The following is a 20450-nucleotide window of genomic DNA, read 5'->3' as shown; positions in this document are numbered from 1 at the left end:
AATTGCACTTGTTTCACAGGCTAGCTAAGTAATGCTCAAAATTCTCCAAGCTAGATTTCAACAGTATGTGAACTAAGAACTTCCAGATGTTTAAGCTGGATTTAGAAAAGGCAGAGGAACCAGAGATCAAAATGCCAACATCTGCTGGATCATCAAAAAAGTAAGAGAGTTCCAGAAAAACATCTACTTCTGCTTTATTGACTATGCCAAAGCCAATAGACTACACCAAAGACTCTGTGGATCACAGCAAACTGTGGAAAATTTTTAAAAAGATGGGAATACAAGACCACCTTAACTGCTTCCTGAGAAACCTGTATGCTGGTCAAGAAGCAACAATTAGAACCAGACATGGAACAATGGACTGGCCCCAAATTAGGAATGGGGTACATCAAAGTTGTATATTGTCACCTTGCTTATTTAACTTATATGCAGAGTACATCACGTGACAATGCCAGGCTGGATGAAGCACAAGCTGGAATAAGGATTGCTGGGAGAAATATCAATAACCTCAGATATGCAGAATACATGACCCTTATGGCAGACAGCGATGAAGAACTTAAGAGCCTCTTGATGAAAGCAAAAGAGGAGAGTGGAAAAGCTGGCTTAAAACTCAACATTCAAAAAACTAAGCTCCTGGCATCCAGTCCCATCACTTCATGGCAAATAGATGTGGAAAAAATGGAAACAGTAACAGAATTTATTTTCTTGGACTCCAAAATTACTGCAGATGGTGACTGCATCCATGAAATTAAAAGATGCTTACCCATTGCAAGAAAAACTATGACAAACCTAGATAGCATATTTAAAAGCAGAGACATTACTTTACCAACCAAGGTCTGTGTAGTCAAAGCTATGGTTTTTCCAGTAGTCATGTATGGATGTGAGAGTTGGACCGTAAAGAAAGCTAAGTGCCAAAGAATTGATGCTTTTGAATAGTGCTGTTGGGGACGATTCCTGAGAGTCCCTTGGACAATAAGGAGATCAAACCGGTCAACCTTAAAGGAAATCATTCCTGAATATTCACTAGAAGCACTGATGCTGAAGCTCCAATACTTTGACCACCTGATGTGAAGGACTGACACATTAGAAAAGACCCTGATGCTGGGAGAGATTAAAGGCAGGAGGAGAAGGGGATGACAGAGGATGAGATTGTTGTATGGCATCACCAACTCGATGAACATGAGTTTGAGCAAGCCCTGGGTGTTGGTGATGGACAGGGAAGCTTGTCATGCTGTAGTCCATGGGGTTGCAAAGAGTTGGACATGAAGAATGACTGAACTTAACTTTTCATCATTGATCAGCTAACATGCATTCTGTCCTCCCAATTCCACACATTTTAGAAAAACTAGTTGGCCTTTGGATGTAGATTTGGGTGAAACTTAGGATAATCAGCAGTTTTAGGTACTGATGAACATGTGGATGTAATTTACTGTCTTCACTCTCTTTTGTGTACCAGTTTGACAGAGATTCTTCATCTGAGGGAATTCTTCTGTTATCCTTCAGCTACAAAATCAATCAGCCAGTGTAATGTATCCACTGTGTTCAGGCCGTGCTGTGAAACCTCATAATCACTGCCTTAGAAAGTGAGAGCGTGTGTGGAAAGTGAAAGTGTGAGTGTAGAAAGTAAAAGTGTGTAGAAAGTCTGTAAGCCTGTAGAAAGTGAATGTGTCTGTGTTTGTTTAATGTGGTTGTAAGTTCAGAATGAATGTACATGTGCAAAGTGAAAGTGTGTGTAGAAAGTGAAAGTGTGTTTGTGTACACAGTGAAAGTGTGGGAAGTAAATGTGTATGAGTGTAGAAAGTTAGTGTGTAGAAAGTGAAAGTGTATGAGTGTAGAAAGTGAACATATGTGTTGAAAGAGAGAGTGTGTGTGTGTGTTTGAAGAGTAAATTGTGTGTGGAAATTGAATGTGTGTGTGTATAAAAAGTGAATGTGTGTGTGTAAAAAGTGAATGTGTCTGTGTAGAAAGTGAATGTGTGTGTAGAAACAAATGTGTATATGTGTGTGTAGAAGGTGAATGTGTGTGTGGAAAGTGAGTGTGGTAGTGTGGAAAGTGAAAGTGTATATAGAAAGTGAAAGTATGTGGGAAATGAATCTGTATGTAGAAAGTGAATGTGTGTGCATACATAAGTGAATGTGTCTGAGTATGGAAAGTGAATGTGTGTGTAGAAAGTGAATAAGTGTGTATGTGGGTGTGAATTTTTGTGGGTGTGGGTGAAGAATGTGAATGTGTGTGTGTGTATAAAGTGCATGTTTGTAAAAGGTAAATTTGTATATAAAACGAAAGTATGTGTAGAAACTGAATGTGTGTAGAAAGTGAAAATATGTGTATGGTGAAAGTGTGTGTAGAAAGTGAAACTGTGTGTACAGAGTGAAAGTGTGTAGAAAGTGAAAGTGCATGGGTGTAGAAGGTGAAAGTGTATGGTTGTAGAAAGTAAAAGTGTGTGTATAGAAAGTGAGTTTGTGTGTGTGGAAAGTGTATGTGTCTGTGCATAGAAAGTGACTGTGTGTATAGAAAGTGAAGGTGTATGTGTGTGTGTAGAAATAAATGTGTGTGTTGTTGAAAGTGAATGGGTATGTGTACAATGTGAGTGTGTTGTAGAAAATGAATGTGTGTAGATAGTGAATATCTGTGTAAAATGGCTGTGTCTGTGTGATTGTAGAATGAGAATGTTTGTGAGTGTAGAATGTAATTGTGTGTGTGTAAATGTGAATATGTGTGTATAGAAAGTGAAAGTGTGTAGAAAGTGAGTGGATAGAAAGTGAAGAGTGTGTAGAAAGTGAAGAATGTGTGGACAGTGAATGTGTATGGAAAGTGAAATTGTGTGTTGAAAGGGAATGTGTGTGTAGGAAGTGAATCTGTGTATGTGTGAAAGTAAAAGTGTGTGTGTGTGTAGAATACGAATGTGTAGAAATGAAACAGTGTGTGGAAAGTGAAAGTGCATGTGTAGAAAGTGAAAGAGTGTATGTGTAGAAAGTGAATGTTTGTGTGTAGAAACTGATTTTGGGTTTAGAAGTGTGTGTGTGTGTGTGTGTGTGTGTGTGTGTGTGTGTGTGGAAAGTGAAAGTGTGTGTAGTAAGTTAAAGTGTATGAGTGTGGAAAGTGAAAGTGTGTCTGTATAAAGTGTGTGTGGAAAGAAAATGTGTGGAAAGCAAACATTTATAGAAAGGGAATGTGTGTGTGTAGAAAGTGAATGTGTGTTTTCTGTGTAGAAAGTGATTGTGTGTAGATAGTGAATGTGTTTTAAAACTGTATATCTGTGTGAGTGTAAAATGAGAATGTTTGTGAGTGTAGAATGTAATGTGTGTGTGGAAAGTGAAAATGCCTGTGTAAAAATGTGTGTATCTGGAATGTGAATGTGTGTGAAGAAAGTGAATACATGTCTGTGTATGGGAAGTGAATGTGTGTTTAAAAAGTGAATGTGTATGATTGGAATGTGAAGATATGTGGAGAAAGTGAAAGGGTGTGTAAAAAGAGAAACTGTAGAAAGTGATGGAGAAGGCAATGGCACCCCACTCCAGTACTCTTGCCTGGAAAATCCCATGGACAGAGGAGCCTGGTGGGCTGCAGTCCATGGGGTCGTGAAGAGTCAGATACGACTGAGCAACTTCACTTTCACTTTTCACTTTCACGCATTGGAGAAGGAAATGGCAACCCACTCCAGTGTTCTTGCCTGGAGAATCCCAGGGATGGGGGAGCCTGGTGGGCTGCCATCTCTGGGGTCGCACAGAGTCGGACACAACTGAAACGACTTAGCAGCAGCAGCAGCAGCAATAGAAAGTGAAAGGGTGTGGAATATGAAACCAAGTGTAGAAAGTGAATGTGTGTAGGTACTGAATGTGTGTGCATAGAAAGTGTGTGGATGTGTGCTGTAGAATGAGAATGTTTGTGAGTGTAGAATGTAAAATATGTGTTTGTAGAAACTGAAAGTCTGTGTGTAGAAAGTGAATGTTTAAATAGAAAGTCAATATGTGTTTGTAGAATGTGAATATGTATGTGCATAGAAAGTGAAAGTGTGTGTATGGAAAGTGAGTGTGTGGGTGTAGAAAGTGGAAGTCTGCATAGAAAGTGAGTGTGGTTGTGTAGAAAGTAAAAGTGTGTGTGTACAGAAACAAAGTATATGTGTGTAGAAATGAATGTGTTTGTGTGTGTAGAAGGTGAATGTGTGTGTAGAGTGAATGAGTGTGTGTAGAAAGTAAAAGTGTATGTGAGAGTAGACAGTGAAAGTGTGTGTAGAAAGTGGACAAGTGTGTTGTGTGTAGATAGTGAATGTGTGTGGATAGTGAATGTGTGTGTATAGAAAGTCTATGTGTGAATATAGAGTGAGAATGTTTGTATAATGTAAAATACGTGTGTGGAAAGTGAAAGTATGTGTAGAAAGTGAAAGTGTGCCTGTAGAAAGGGAAATTATCTGAGTGTGGGGAGTGAAAGTTTGTGTGTAGAAAGTGGTTATGTTTGTGTAGAAAGTGAATATGTGTGTAAAAAGTGAATATGTGTCTGTGTTGGGAGTGAAGATGTGTGAGTGTAAAACATAAATATGTGTGAGTTTAGAAAGTGCATGTGTGTGTTGGAAGTAAAACTGTAAAAAGTGAAAGTGTATCTGTGTAGACAGTGAAAGTGTGAGTATAGAAAGTGAAAGTCTGTGTAAGAAGTGATTTCTGTTGGTGTAGAATGTGAACATATATGTAGCAAATGAAACAGTATATGTGTAAGAAGTGAAAAAGTGTTTGTAGAAAATGCCTGTATGTGCAGAAAGTGAATGTGTGTGTGTGCAGAAAGTGAAAGTTTAGGAGTGTTAAATGTAAAAGTGTGTGTAGAAAGTGGATTGTTGTAGAAAGCAAAACTGCATGTGTGGAAAGTGAATATTATCTGTGTGTAAGAAGTGAATGTCTGTGTGTTATGTGAATGTGTGAGTTTAAAATGTGAATAAATATATAGAAAGTGAAAGTGACTATGCATGAACTGAAAGAGTGTTTGTGTGGAAAGTGAAAGTGTGTGTGGAGAATGAAAACCTGAGTGTATAAGGTGAAAGTGTGTGTAGAAAGCAAAGATGTGTGTGTATAGAAAGTGAATGTATGAGTGTGTGTGTACAAACTGAATGTATATATGTTCAGAAATGAATGTGTATGTGTATGTAGCAGGGGAATGTGTGTGTAGTGTCAATGTGAGTATGTAAAACGTGAAAGTGTATGTAGAAAGCGAATGTGTGTGTTGTGTCTTGAAAGTGAATGTGTGTAGATAATGAATGTGTGTGTGGAGAATATCTATGTGTGTGTTTAGAAAGTTTATGCCTGTGCTGGTGTGGAATGAGACTGTCAGTGTATTAATGTGAAATGTTTGTGTAGAAAGTGAATGCATCTGTAGAAAGTGAAAGTGTGTCTGTAGAAATTAAAGTTGTGTGGAAAGTGAGTGTCTGAGTGTGGAAAATGAAAGTGTGGCTGTAGAAAGTGAGTGTGTGTTTGCATAGAAAGTGATTGAAAGAGACACATGTACTTCAATATTCATCACAGCACTGTTTACAACAGCCAGGACATGGAAGCAACCTAGATGTCCATTAGCAGACAAACGGATAAGAAAGCTGTGGTACATATACACAATGGAATATTATTCGACCATTAAAAAGAATGCATTTGAATGAGTTTTAATGAGGTGGATGAAACCAGAGCCTATTATACAGAATGAAGTAAGTCAGAAAGAAAAACACCAATACAGCATATTAACGCATATATATGGAATTTAGAAAGATGATAATGACCATATATGCGAGATAGCAAAAGAGACACAGATGTAAAGAACAGTCTTTTGGACTCTATGGGAGAAGGTGAGGGTGGGATGACTTGAAAGAATAGCATTGAAACATGTATATTATCATATGTGAACTAAATCACCAGTCCAGTTTTGATGCATGAGACAGGGTGCTCAGGGCCAGTGCACTGGGATGACCCTGAGGGATGGGATGGGGAGGGAGCTGGGAGGGGGGTTCAGGATGGGGAACACATGTACACCCATGGCTGATTCATGTCAATGTGTGAAAAAAACCACTACAATATTGTAAAGTAATTAGGCTCCAATTAAAATAAATAAATTAATTTTTTAAAAAGAAAGTGAATGTATATAGAAAGAGAATATGTGTCTGTGTAGGAAGTGAATGTGTGTAAAAAATGAACAAGTGTGGGTTTAGAATGTGCATATATGTTTAGAAAGTACAAATGTGTAGAAAGTGAAAGTATGTTTGTGTAGAAAGTGAAAGTGTATTCGTGTGGGAAGTATGTGTGTTGAAAGTGAGTTGTATTTGTGTGGAAAGTGAATGTGTGTGGAAAGTGAAAGTGTACTTGTGTAGAAAGTGAGTTGTGTTTGTATAGAAAGTGAATGTGTGTTGAAAGTGAGTGTGTACACGTGTAGAAAGTGAGTATGTGTGTTTGTAGAAGGTGAATGTGTGCATGAAGAAAATGAATGTGTATGTGTAGATAGTAAATGTGTGTGTAAAAGTTAATGTGTGTATAGAAAGTGAATGTGTGTTTGTCAGTAGAAAGTGTATTGTGTGTGTGTGTGTGTGTGTGTGTGTGTGTGTGTGTAGAAACTGTGTGTGTGTCAAATGTGAATGTTTGTGGGTGGAAATTTAATGTGTGTCTTCAGAAAGTGAAACTGCATTACTGTAGAAAGTAAAAGCATGTGTAGAAAGCTAGTATGCGTGTGTAGGAAGTGGATGTGTGTAGAAAGTGAATATGTGGTGTGTGTGTGTAGAAATGACTCTGTGTGTGTGTGTAGAAAGTGAATGTAAGTGTGTAGAAAGTGAAAGTGTTTTAGAAAGTAAGCGTGTGTGTGGAAAGTGAAGGTATGTGTCTGTGTAGAAAGTGAATTCACATGTGTGTAGTGTGTGATTGTGTGTGTATAGAAAGTGAAAGTATGTGTAAAAAGTGAATGTGTGTGCAGAAAGTTAATATGTGTGTAGAAAATGAGAGTGTGTTTGTGTAGAAAGTGAGAGTGTTTCTGTAGAAATTGAACGTTTGTAGGAAGTGAAAGTGTAGATTGTGGAAAGTGAGGGTGTGTGTGTAGAAAGTATGTGTGTTTGTGTAGGAAGTGGATGTGTATGTGTAAAAAATGAATATGCATGAGTTTAGAATGTGAGTGCATGTGTAAAAAGTGAATGTGTGTGTAGAAAGTGAAAATGTGTGCAGAAAGTGAGTTGTGTATGTAGAAATTGACTGTGTGTTTACAAAGTGAATGTGTGTAGAAAGTCAAAGTGTGTGTGCATAGAAAGTGAATGTGTGTGTATAAAGTGACTGTGTGTGTTTGTGTAGGAAGTGTGTGTTTGTGTAGAAAGTGAATGCATGTGTAGAAAGTGTGTGTGTGTAGAAAGTGAATGTGTGTATGTAGAATGTGAATTATGCAAGTGTGTAGAATGTGAATGTGTGTGTAGAAAGTCAGTGTCTTTGTGTAGAAAGTGAATGTATGTGTAGAAATTGAATGGATGTATAGAAAGTGAATGTGCATATAAAGTGAACGTGTGTGTAGAAAATGAGTGTGTAGAAAGTGAATGTGTGTTTTAAAAAGTGAGTGTGTGTGCTAAAAGTGAAAGTGTGTAGAAAATGAAAGTGTGTGTTTACAAAGTGAATTATATGTGTTTAGAAAATGAATGTGTGGGTAGAAAGCAAATATGTGTGTTTGTGTAGAAAGTGAATGTGTGTGTAGAAAATGAAACAGTGTGTAGAAAGTGAATGTGTGTATAGGGAGTGTGTGTTTGTGTAGAAAGTGAATGGATGTGTGTAGAAAGTGAATGCATATGTAGAAAGTGTGTGTGTGTGTGTGTAGAAAGTGAATGTGGGTGTGTGTAGAATGTGTGTGTGTGTAGAAAATGAATGTGTGCATGTATGTGTGCAGAAAGTGAACGTGTGTGTGTGTGTGTGTGTGTGTGTGTAGAACATGAATGTGTGTGTGCACACACTGAAAGAGAGGAGCCAGGTGGGTGACGGGTCTTGGGGCACATGCTGGCCATCTGCTATTGGTGTATTTGCAGCTCAGACAGTTATATCCTGTTGCTAAGATGAGAGGCATAGGTTAGTTTGAGGATTTTAGTTAGAATAACTAATTTTTAAGAAAAAAAATCTTGGGAATAATGATGCTATATCTTTTTTTTTTTCTTTTCATTGTTTCACTTATTTTTCCCTTGGAACACTTCACTGTACTAGTCCTTTCCGCTGTCTCTTAACTAGAGAGTAAAGAGCACAGACTTACAAAGTGCAAAGTTTGTTCATCCTACCAATTCTGAAACCAGATGCAAGTCCTAGGGGTTCCTGTAATGACCCTCAGGTTTGGTAATTCAGCAAAAGGTCTCACTGAAAGCGCCCTCCCTGCTTCTGTTTCTGCACCTGTTGGATCACATGGTGGTGCTTTAAGGAAACCGCATCACTTATTTATCTAAGAAACTTACTCTTTAGTGGCAAATCGTGTATTTGACTGAATAAGGGAGGGTATATTCATAAGATATGTCATTCAAACTTTGGTAAAATATATATGATGATCAGAAACATCCCAAATATCATTTTAGGAGAGTAAATGATCTGAATACTAGTAATAATTTAAGAGTTTTCATTAATATTTCACCATAATTGCACTGTTTTGAATCTTACTGAGAGAGTTATACTAACAGCAAGTCTTTTTTAAAAATGATTTTATTTATTTATTTTTGGCTAGGCTGGGTCTTCATTGCTGCTCAGGCTTTCTCTAGTTGCAGCGAGCGGGGGCTGCTCTCTAGTTGCAGTGTGCAGGCTTCTCATTGTGAGATCTCTCTTATTGGAGAGCACAGATTGTAGAGCATTGAGGCTTCAACTGCTGTGGCTCCCAGGCTCTAGGGCTTGGGCTCAGTAGTTGTGGCCATGGGCTTGGCTGTCCTGCAGCACATGGAATCTTCCCAGATCATGGTTTGAACCCATGTCTCCTGCATTGGCAGGTAGATTCTTTACCACTGAACCACAAGGGAAATCCATAAGTCTATTTTTTTTAATCCCTTTGAATTCCTAAACATTGCAATGAAATTCTCTTCCCTTACTCCATTTTTCCTCATCCTTTAAAATGTATTATTCTAAAAATAAAGAGGAATGTTAGAGACAGAGAAAAGAAACTCTTGAAATGATGTGATCATCATTACTTGACTTTATATAGCACTTTATGTTTTAACATCTTTTAGCATAGGCTAATTTTATAGCCATCTTGAAAGTGGCTGACTTAAGTGCAAATTTGAAAAAATAAAGTATGGATTTGTGGAATGCAATTTTAGAAAATCAGCCTCAGTGCAGTTTTAATTTGCCTGATGTGTGTATGAGCTTGGGTGAATGTATGCAAATATATGAACGTTGAAGTATGATTGCCAAAATCTACTGGTATATCAAATATAAGAATAAGGAGAGATGAGAGACAGAAAACAGACTTAGACTTTGTTTAGTACAGTTGATTGATTTTCAAAGAAAGAGAAATTCAGGGAGGTCAGCAAATTATTCAAGATTTTACTCCCTAGCTACTACCTGGTTATTAATGTAACAGCATACACCTATCTACAGTAAAAGCAAATATTTGAAAATATATTTGTCTTCACATGAATGGGTTACTGGATTCACTTCCATAATTTTCCAGGTCTGATCACGTCTAGGAATATTTTGTTTGTATTATGGCACAGATACTATTTTTTCTATAACCTAGGAAGGTCTCCATATGATGGTTTTCCCTGTGTGTCCAGGTGTGACTCTGGAGTCTGACTCCTGCCTTGATCCTGGGATCCCCGTGAACGGGCATCGGCACGGCAGTCACTTTGGCATCCGGTCCACAGTGACCTTCAGCTGTGACCCGGGCTACACGCTGAGTGACGACGAGCCCCTGGTCTGTGAGCGGAACCACCAGTGGAACCACGCATTGCCCAGCTGTGACGGTAGGTGGAGCAGCAAACCAGGAAGACGTGCACAGAAATTATATAAACAGTTTGGGTGGTGAGCATTTTATGGGGTGGTTCAGGATGTGACTGAAACAGGACTTCTGTTTGCAAGTTCTTAGACCTGAAAAACATGGCTGTTTAGTGCTTGAAGTTTATCTAGAATCTTCTCTATGAGGTAGAGCTTCTATTTATAGAATGAATTTTCCCACAGCAAGCATATTGTATAAGATCAAGCCCACAGATCAGTAGATGAATGTGACCAGCAACCCAGGAGTCCTGCCTCATCCCAGTCACTGCCTCCACAAAGGCTACAGTTCCCTTGTCCCTAAAGATTCTATGTGGAGGAAGTCATGCAGGATGTTTCTTTGCTATTTCCAGCTTCTTTCACTCAGTCATACACTGTGACATCCAGGGCATGGCATTTAACTGCACCTCCTTCATTCCTGTCATCTGTTTCCCTGTATAAATGTACCACCGCTGTTTATTCCATGATACTTTGTATGAACATTTGAGTTATTTTGAGCTCCTTTTCCTGCTTGTTTGGCTAAGAGTACACCCTCCTCCATGAATAATTTGTTTCTTTCCTCCTATTTATATTGGGTAACATACCTTTTTCTTATAGAATAATAAGCCTTGCTTATGCATTTGGGGGCCTCTCTTTTGTTGAATCCATGTATTGTGAATGTTTTCTCTCATGCTGTCTCTGTCCTCCTCCTCTTCTTCTTGGTCTCTTTTTGAAGAATAGCATGTTTTCATTTGAAAATAATCTACTTGTTCAATGCATTCGTTTGTTATTGGTGTTTTACAGACAGTGTTTAAGAAGGCTTACTACCCTCAAGTCATAAAGATATTCTGTTGTTTTCTTCTGAAAACCTTTAAAATTTTGAACGAGGTATAATTAAAATACTATCACCTGCCTGTTTGATGTGAAAATTTTACTATGTTCTGAGACACCTATACATGTATGAAACCATCACCATGATTAAGGATGTGTTCATCACCCTGAAAGCAAATGCTAGTTTTTTTTAATGTCAAATATATACTTTAAACCCATCTAATATTTTTGTCAGATGTGATGTAGTGTCTAGATCCATTTATTAATAAAATTGTACTGTCTCTTCTCTGACGCCCGGTCTGTTTTGTCACACAGGGGTCTGTATATGCCTGAGTCATTGCCTTTGTCCTTTTCTTTATCCATTTGTTGTTGTTCATTCACCGAGTCATGTCCGTCTTTTTGAGACCCCATGGACTGTGGCATGCCAGGCTTCCCTGTCCTTTACTATGTCTCAGAATTTGCTCAACTCATGTTCACTGAATCAGTGATGCCAACCAACCATCTTGCCCTCTGTTGCCCCCTTCTCCTCTTGCCTTCATTCTCTGCCAGCATCAGGATCTTTTCCAATAAGTTGGCTCTTTGCATCAGATCACCAAAGTATTGGAGCTTCAGCTTCAGCATCAGTCCTTCCAGTAAATATTCAGGGTTGATTTAATTTACGATTGACTGATTTGATTTCCTTGCAGTTCAAGGAACTCTCAAGAGTCTCCTCCAGCACCAAAATTCAAGAGCATTAATTCTTTAGCACTGAGACTTCTTTATGGTCCAACTCTCACATTCATACATGACTACTAGCTTTTCTTCCAAGGAACTTTAGTTTCCTGGCTGTGGTCACCATCTGCAGTGATTTTGTAGCCCAAGAAAAGAAAATTTGCCATTTTCCACTTTTTCTCCTTTTATTTGCCACCAAGTGATGGGACCAGATGCCCTGATCTTAGTTTCACGAATGTTGAGGTTTAAGCCAGCTTTTTCACTCTCTTCTTTCCTCTTCATCAAGAGGCTCTTTAGTTCCTCTTCACTTTCTGCTGTTAGGGTGGTATCATCTGCATGTCTAAGATGGTTGATATTTCTTCTGGCAATCTTGATTTAAGCTTGTGATTCATCCAGCCCAGTATTTGCATGGTGAACTTTGCATATAATTTACATAAGCAGGGTAACAATATACAGCCTTGACATACTTCTTTCCCAACTTTGAAACAGTCTTTTGTTCCATGTCTCATTGTTGCTTATTTTTTAGTTTATTTATTTTTAATTGAAGGTTAATTGCTTTACAAAATTTTGTTGTTTTCTGTCAAACATCAATAAGAATCAGCCATAGGAACACCCATGTATGTTCTCTCCAAAAACTCCCTCCCACCTCCTTTCCCATCCCACCTTTCTAGAATTTTACAGAGGCCCTATTTGTGTTCCCTGAGTCATAAAGCAAATTCCTATTGGCTATCTATTTTACATATGGTAAAGTAAGTTTCCATGTTACTCTCTCCATATATCTCACCCTCTCCCTCCTCCCCTCCCGCCCTGTTTCCATAGGTCTTTTCTTGGTCTTTTTCTCCATTGCTGTCCTGCAAATAAATTCATCAGTACCATCTTTCTAGATTCCATATATATGTGTCAGTATACAATATTTATATTTCTCTCTCTGACTTACTTCACTCTGTATAATAGGCTCTAGTTTCATCCATCTCATTAGAATTGACCCAAATGTGTTCCTCTTTATGGCTGAGTAATATTCCATTGTATATATGTACCACAGCTGTTTTGAGGAATCTCCATACTGTCTTCCATTGTAGTTGTATCAATTTACATTCTCACAAGCAATACAAGAGGATCCCTTTTCTCCATACCCTCTCCAGCATTTATTGTTTGTAGACTTTTTGATGATGACCATTCTGACTGGTGTGAGGTAGTATCTTAGTGCAGTTTTGATTTGCATTTCTCTAATAATGAGCAATGTTGAGCATTTTTTCACGTGTTTTTAACCATCTGTATGTCTTCTTTGGAGAAATGTCTGTTTAGGGCTTTTCCCCACTTTTTGATTGGGTTGTTTGTTTTTCTGGTATTGAGTTGCATTAGCTGTTTGTATATTTTGGAAATTGATTCTTATCAGTTGTTCCTTTGCGATTATTCTCTCCCATTCTGAGGGTTGTCTTTTCACCTTGTTTGTAGCTTCCTTTGCTGTGCAAAAGCTTCTAAGTTTAATTAGATCCAACTTGTTTATTTTTGCTTTTATTTCCATTACTATAGGAGGTGAATCATTCAGGATCTTGCTTTGATTTATGTCATCAAGTGTTCCGCCTATGTTTTTCTCTAAGAGTTTTATAGTTTCTGGTCTTACATTTAGGTCTTCAATCCATTTGAATTTATCTTTGTGTATGGATTTAGGAAATATTCTAATTTCATTATTTTACACATAGCTGTGTAGTTTTCCCAGCACCACTTATTGAAGAGCATACAGGTTTCTCAGAGGACAGATAAGTTGGTTTGGGATTCCTGTCTTTTTAAGAATTTTCCACAATTTGTTGTGATCCACACAGTCAAAGGCTTTAAGCAAAGTCAGTGAAGCAGTTTATCCATTAAGAAATCTTACTTTTTAATTCTTAGAAAACTTTCTAAAGAAATCTAGAGACAATAAATGAAAAACATTGACATTTCACTATATAAAAATTAAAAGTTCCATTATTTTTTTTATTTTTTAAATTAATTTATTTATTTTAATTGGAGGTTAATTACTTTACAATATTGTAGTGTTTTTTTTTTCCATACATTGACATGAATCAGCCATGGGTATACATGTGTCCCCATCCTGAACCCCCACCCCCACCCCCCGCAACTCCCTCCCCATCCCATCCCTCAGGGTTGTCCCAGTGTACTGGCTTTGACTGCCCTGTTCCATGCATCAAAAAGTTCCATTAAATTTTTTTAAAGGTAAAGTAAAATGGTCAGATTAGAGAAAATAATTGTACTGTCTGTGTAATATGATTTTAAATGGCTTTGTCCAAAAAACAAATGAAGGAAAATAAACAACACAAATAAACCAATAGATCTGTGAGGGAAACAAACACATTGATGACTCCCAGGAGTGCACAAAGGCCAATAAATGGTATAAATTAGGTCCATTTTGACCAGGAATCAGGAAACTGCAAGTGAAACACAGTAATTTATCTCCCTTGTTGGATTTGCAAAAAGAAGTGGAAAGTTCATATTATTTGGATTCGTTGTGGGATTAGGAATCTGCATGTTCATTCTGCATTATTACTGGGAAATGTAAATAATATAGTTTCTTGGGAGAAAAAAAGCAGCTCATAGTGCAATGTGTCTCATGTGTGAGAGCACATACATGTAGGTAACTACAGACACCCTCACAGTGTATGCACAGGAAATGCCTGGAAATAGAGAACCTAAAATTATAGCTACAATTATACATTTATAATCTAAAATTATGACTGCAAGGAAAATTTCTTCTCCATTTGGGATGTTAGTAGGCTATCAGGGAGGGTGAAGAGAGACTTTTTTAGTTCTTCATTTTATGATGTTATTTGAAATTTTGTTGCCATGTTTTATTTTTGTATTAGAACTCTAATAATAATAAATAAAATTCATGTTTATGACTACTAGTGTCAGAAAGATATTAGCTACTGTACTAATTAAAAATTTGTAAAACTTGAGTATGACCTAAATACTGTACCAAAATGTTCACTCCTTATTTGGAGTCTTTACTAACAACAATTTTACTAAGTACAATAAGGGCCTAACCCTTAAAAGACTTCCATGTTATTCACACATAACTGAATATCAATCAATATATTTTATTATATCACCTAATCCAAAATGTGTAAGTTAATCATATGAATAATTTTATTGAAATGTTTACATGGTATACAAATTCATGGCTCTATTGAATGTCATTGTGCAGCTTTAATTATTTCATGGGCTAGAGCTAAAAGTGGAATTTAGAAAAGAAACTTATACAAGCTGCTCTCTTTTGTACACTTGCTTTTGAGGTAGGTTGGTTGAGCATCTGCTCCAGTGGGGCTTCTTGAGTTGTTTCAACTGTAGATTTCCCAGTGTGAGCTGGAGAGACTGACAGCGTGTGGTCCCCTGATCATGATTCCACCGCTGGGCTGTGGTGGAGGATGGTGCTGTCCAACACAGAAAACAGCCCAGTCATCAGATCAGCTATTTAATAGATTCTCGATCTGGTGAAGAAAACTGACATATAAAAATGAGAGATTTATCCTGACCCACCTGAAACCTGTCATTTTGAATGGACTCTTCTCAAAGGAGAACAATATGCACATGTTATTGTTGACTTTATATTGGCGACTTGGCTTTGTTTAAACATTTTAGTATCTATCCAAGACTATTTTCCACTTCTATCCAGTCATCCTCATCCTGTAAGACCAGGTTGCTCTCCACCTTCACCAGAATTCTTCTGCTTTTGCTCCAGGTCACTAGCACTACAAGCTTTTCTGACATCCATTTCTCCCATATGTAGCTCTAAAAGTCTAACTTTAGCACTGATAATCCAGTCAATCAAATGGTATATATTCTTAGTCCATTTGAATTGCTATAACAAAATGCCACCAGTTGTGTGGCTTATAAACTACGGAAGTTATATTTCACTATTTTGGATGATGACTCTTTTTGAGATCAGGGTGCTGCCAGCATGGCTGAGTTCTTACAGGGCCCTATATTGGGATGTAGACAGCCATCTTCCCCCAAGTCATCTCATGGTGAAAAGGATGAGGGAGCACTCTGGGGCCTCTTTTATCGGGGTTCTGATCCCAGGAATAAGACCTCAGCCCTCGTGGGCCTTCTCTGGTGGCTCAATGGTAAAGAATCTGGTTGCCAGTGCAGGAGATGTTGTTTTGATTCCTGGGTCGAGAAGATCCCCTGGAGAAGAAAATGGCTACCCACTCCAGTATTCTTGCCTGGGAAATTCCATGGACAGAGAAGCCTGGTGGGCTACAGTCTATGAGGTCGCAAAGATTCGGATACAGCTGAGCAACTAAATCAGCACCACAACCACCAGCATCAGCTCTCATGACTGGATCACATCAGAGGCCGCACCCTTGATACCATCACATCAGACCTTAGGATCTCAACATGAGTTTTGGGGATGCAAGCATTCAGACTGTAGTGTTTATGTATTCACATTTAATCATTTAATACAGTCTCCCCTAGGAAGTAGCAGTTGAAGAAGAACTCATCTAAAATAGAACCCTGGGATGGGAATCCAGTGCTGAGTAGAATTTCTCAAAATTTAATATGCAAAGAGGCGTTCTAGGCAGAGGAAATGAGCAAGCTCACATGAGTTGACCAGCGTGGAACTTTCTGCAAATTCCTGGAGGTTCAGTGAAGGAGAGTGAATGGAAAGAGTGGAATGACCAGAAGGAAGTTTTCTAGAAATGGCATGGGCATAGACTGGAAAGGGCCTTGTGTGCTTTGCAGATATCTGAGATGCTATATATTTGTTTTCCATAGGAAATGATCAGGTGCATTAGACTTGTGCATTTTATCTATTATTGTCTTCCAATTTAAATTTATGTAAATTTGGAGTTTAAACTTTCTCAAGAGATTGGTAACATAAACTATTTGCTTATGCTTCCTTGTAACTTGTCTCAGATATTAATACATTTATGATAAAAGGTGATTAATAAATCTGCACACTTTGGAGATTTTAGAGTTTGATATGAGACTTTTAGTCTGTCATGGTTGACTGTTTTCATTTAACCTTAAGAATTATTTTTGTTGCCTTTTCAAGTCATAAGCCATCTCTTAAACCCTATGGGTTTTTATTGTGACAAATAATACATCAATAGGATATTTACACTTTCAAAAATTCACAGCTCTCAGAAAGGAAAGAAGAAATCAGAATTAATTATAATATTTTATATCACCATGAAAAAAGGTAAATTCTATCAATATCTCTCACACCATATTAATAGCATTGCTGCATTTCTTTCTTTTTTTTTAATTTATGCTTTAGATACTCAGATTTTGAAGAAGCAAAGTGAACATTACAATAAGTTGACCCTCGTTTATTTAGTGAAATACAAATGTAAGAAAGCTTTGCAAAAGTTTCTACATTTAATAAATATTTTTGTAAACTCTTTGTTTTTTCCAAAAGCATTTATTGGAAAACCACTGATTTTATGGGCACACAGTTGGCAAGTTCATAATCTATTAGAATAGAGAGAAGAAAGACTTATTTTTCAATCATCCAAAGAAGTAAATGCTCTATTAGACACAGGACAAAGGACAAATGGTTGAGAATACAGAGATAAAGGAACTTGAAAGGCTTGGATGACAACTTTCATGATGCATCTTTAATAATGAGGTTGAAAGGAAAGAAAAGACTGAAAGTGAAGAAACAGTGAGAATCAGGCATAAAGTCATAAACATGGCCGGCAGGGACTGAAGGAGAGAGGTTTATTTGCCAAGGGTGGGTGCTGATCAAAGGCAGTTCGAGGGTTGCTCAGGCTGGTCCTGTGAGCATGGCCCTGTTTCCATGGGTGAGAGATTTGAGACCACGTGTGCAGTGCTCAAGGTGAAAGCTAGGACAAGGGCAGGGCCACCTCAACTGAACAGCTCTCATTTATCCATGACTTTTTTTTTTAAATCATGGTGTTCTATAGAAGACTTCTTTTGAGGAAAGGATTTCCATATAAATGAATGAATGAACAAAAACAACTTCTGTAGGGCATGGGGAGTCCACAAATAATCTGAAATGAAAAGTAACCCCATTAAGTTTTTTTGCTTTAAATAGAACTTTATTAACAATTTAAAGCAAAAAAAAAAAAAAAGGAGGAAATAATAGAAAAAATAAAGAAACCAGCCAGTATACTGCGTGCTTTCACGTGCTTCCTCTTCAAGGAAGAAGCAAGCATTAGGAGGCAGGAGGTCAAGTGGACACAAACAAGCTGAAACATACCAGTTACAGAACTTGCCAGAAGTGAGAGGTGATGACGCAGGCAGTGAGGGGAGAGTAGGGACCCACAGGTTTCATTCTGAAATGCTTAGCAGGCAGTTGCCAGCCCAGCTGTGGTTTGAGAAAGAAGTGAAAGTGCTTTGTTTTTTTGTTTTTTTTTAATTGGAATGTAGTTGCTTTATAATGTTGTGTAAGTTTCTGCTGTACAGCAGCAGGATTCAGCTATAGGCACACATCTATCCCCTCTCTTTTGTGTTTCCTTCCTGTTTTGGTCACCGGAGAGCACTGAGCAGAGTTCCCTGAGCTGTGCAGTAGGTTCACACTAGTTGCCTATTTTATACATGGTATCAATAGTGTACGGGGCTTCCCAAGTGGCTGAGCGGTGAAGAATCTGCCTGCCAGTGCAGGAAATGTGGATTTGATCCCTGGGTCAAGAAGATCTCCTGGAGATGAAAATCGCAACCCACTCCAGTATTCTTGCCTGGGAAATCCCATGGAGAGAGGAGCCTGGTGGGCTGCAGTCCATGAGGTCACCAAAGAGTCAGACATTTGACTGAGCATGCCTGCAATAGTGTATATCAGAGTTTAAATTATGAAGCTGAAAGCTGTGAGGTTACAAGTTAGAGCTCGATTCAGTTCAGTCACTCAGTCATGTCTGAGCATTTGCCCACCCCCATGAACTGCAGCACGCCAGGCCTCCCTGCCCATCACCAACTCTCGGAGTTCACCCAGACTCATGTCCATTGAGTCGGTGATGGCATCCAGCCATCTCATCCTCTGTCGGCCCCTTTTCCTCCTGCCCTCAATCTTTCCTAGCATCAGGGTCTTTTCAAATGAGTCAGCTCTTCATATCAGGTGGCCAAAGTATTGGAGTTTCAGCGTCAGTTAGAGTTGGTGCTGTGGAAATAAATCGTATCTTCCAGGGAGTGAGTAGACTCTGTCATCTTTTCTTCCTCCCCCTCTTGCGCTGCTACCTCCCAGGTGGAAAGTGACTAGCGCCTGTGATATAGTCTACATGCCTCGACTCGTGCCTTCCTCCAATCTAGGCAGAGAAAGACATTTAAAAATAAAATTAGTGAAGGCAGGTTTCTGGTTCTTTGAAACAACGACTGACTTGTTTGCAAACTTGAATTTCCTGGAAGACTGTGTGCATGGTCTGAGAAGATGAGAGAGAATGTGGGAATGACAGAAGCTGATAACTGAGAATCTGTAAGAGGAGCGTTTTCCTTAAAAGACCAGCAGGAACCCAGTGACCTTGCAGTAAATTGGCAGCTACTGGCCTGTCACCAAGCAAACTGTTAACCCTGGGTGAGCTGACTGTCTGTCTTGCCTCCATCTGTCCTTCGCTTTCTCAGTGCTCATCGTCGTGGCCACGTGGCCATCGCTTGCTTGCTGTACTCTTCTCACCTCACCTGCCTCTGAGAACCAGTTATGATTCTTGTCCTCAGAATAAATCATGCTTGGCTATCTTTTTATTAATTTATCTGCCTTGCCCACCTGAAAGTAAACTGGAAAAACAGGGACTTGTCTGTCTTATTCATAGGAACATCCCAGGTTTTAGTCTTTTTATCTACATCTGCATTCATAGTGTTGATGATCTCATCTTTCTAGCCCTTGGTCAGACCTCTCTCATGGGATCCAGACTTGCATATCCAATTACAGCTCCAACCATTCGGCATGGATGTCTCATAAGCATTGTACTTGTGTGTCCAAAACTGAACTGGTTTACTTTCAAAACCTGGTTCTTCCCAAGTCCATTCCCCCACTCAGCCTTAGAACCTTATAATCATCCTACAATCTTCCTTTTCCTTTATGGCACCCACATCCCATTGACAAGGAAATCCTATCAGCTCTACCTTCAAAACATTACTGGGTTCTGACCACTTCCCGCCACATCTCTGCTGATGTTCTGTCCAGGGTCTTACCTGTTTTGCTTTCTGCCACTCAACCCCCTCCTCACATAGCAGCCCAGCACCCAAACTAAAAGCCAAGTGGACCCACTTCATCTTCTGTTCAGGACCCTTAGGTGGCCCTTCATCACACTCAGAGATGGGCCATGGTCTGGATGGGATCTGACCCCATCCAGGGGGTCAGGACTCTCTCCCTTCTGACCCAGGGCCCAGGACTCTCTCCCTTCTCTCCCCACCCTCCCCACCAGATTGCCCCTACCCCAGCAGACTTTTTGTTTTCTTGGGCTCCAAAATCACTGTGGAAGGTGACTGTAGCCATGAAATTAAAAGATGATTGCTCCTTGGAAGAAAAGCTGTGATAAATCTAGACAGCATATTAAAAAGCAGAGACATCACTTTGCCAGCAAAGGTCTGTATAGTTAAGGTTATGGTTTTTCCAGTAGTCATGTATGGATGTGAGAGTTGGACCCTAATGAAGGCTGAGCATTGAAGAATTGATGCTTTCAAATTGTGGTGCCAGAGAAGACTCCCAAGAGTTCCCTTGGACTGCAAGGAGATCCAACCAGTCCATCCTAAAGGAAATCAACCCTGAATATTCAGTGGAAGGACTGATGCTGAAGCTGAAGTGCCAATCCTTTGGCTACCTGATGCAAAGAGCTGACTTATTGGAAAAGACCTTGATGCTGGGAAAGATTGAGGGCAGGAGGAGAAGGGGATGATAGAGGATGAGATGGTTGGATGGCATCACTGACTCAATGGACATGAGTTTGAGCAAACTTCAGGAGATGGTGGAGGACAGGGAAGCTTGGCATGCTGCACTCCATGGGGTCACAAGGTGCTGGGCACGAC

The 20450-nt window shown here is 39.0% G+C and overlaps 1 protein-coding gene across 3 annotated transcripts in view; it reads left to right on the top strand.

Annotated features, from left to right (window-relative positions):
• CSMD1 (CUB and Sushi multiple domains 1) overlaps window positions 1–20450 on the top strand; it is a 2076272-nt gene that overhangs the window by 1678099 nt on the left and 377723 nt on the right. For all 3 annotated transcript variants that reach the window (XR_003509135.1, XM_027530260.1, XM_027530259.1), the window contains exon 18: window positions 9734–9922. Coding sequence is in view for 2 of the 3 variants with exons in the window: in XM_027530260.1 (XP_027386061.1) it covers window positions 9734–9922 (189 nt within the window). In the remaining variant the exon portion in view is untranslated. The remainder of the gene's footprint in view (window positions 1–9733; window positions 9923–20450) is intronic.

The sequence above is a fragment of the Bos indicus x Bos taurus genome, chromosome 27 (genome assembly GCF_003369695.1).
Source record: "Bos indicus x Bos taurus breed Angus x Brahman F1 hybrid chromosome 27, Bos_hybrid_MaternalHap_v2.0, whole genome shotgun sequence".
Taxonomy (NCBI): domain Eukaryota; kingdom Metazoa; phylum Chordata; class Mammalia; order Artiodactyla; family Bovidae; genus Bos; species Bos indicus x Bos taurus.
The sequence above is the reverse complement of the archived record's forward strand: the minus strand, read 5'-3'. Positions and strand labels throughout refer to the sequence as shown.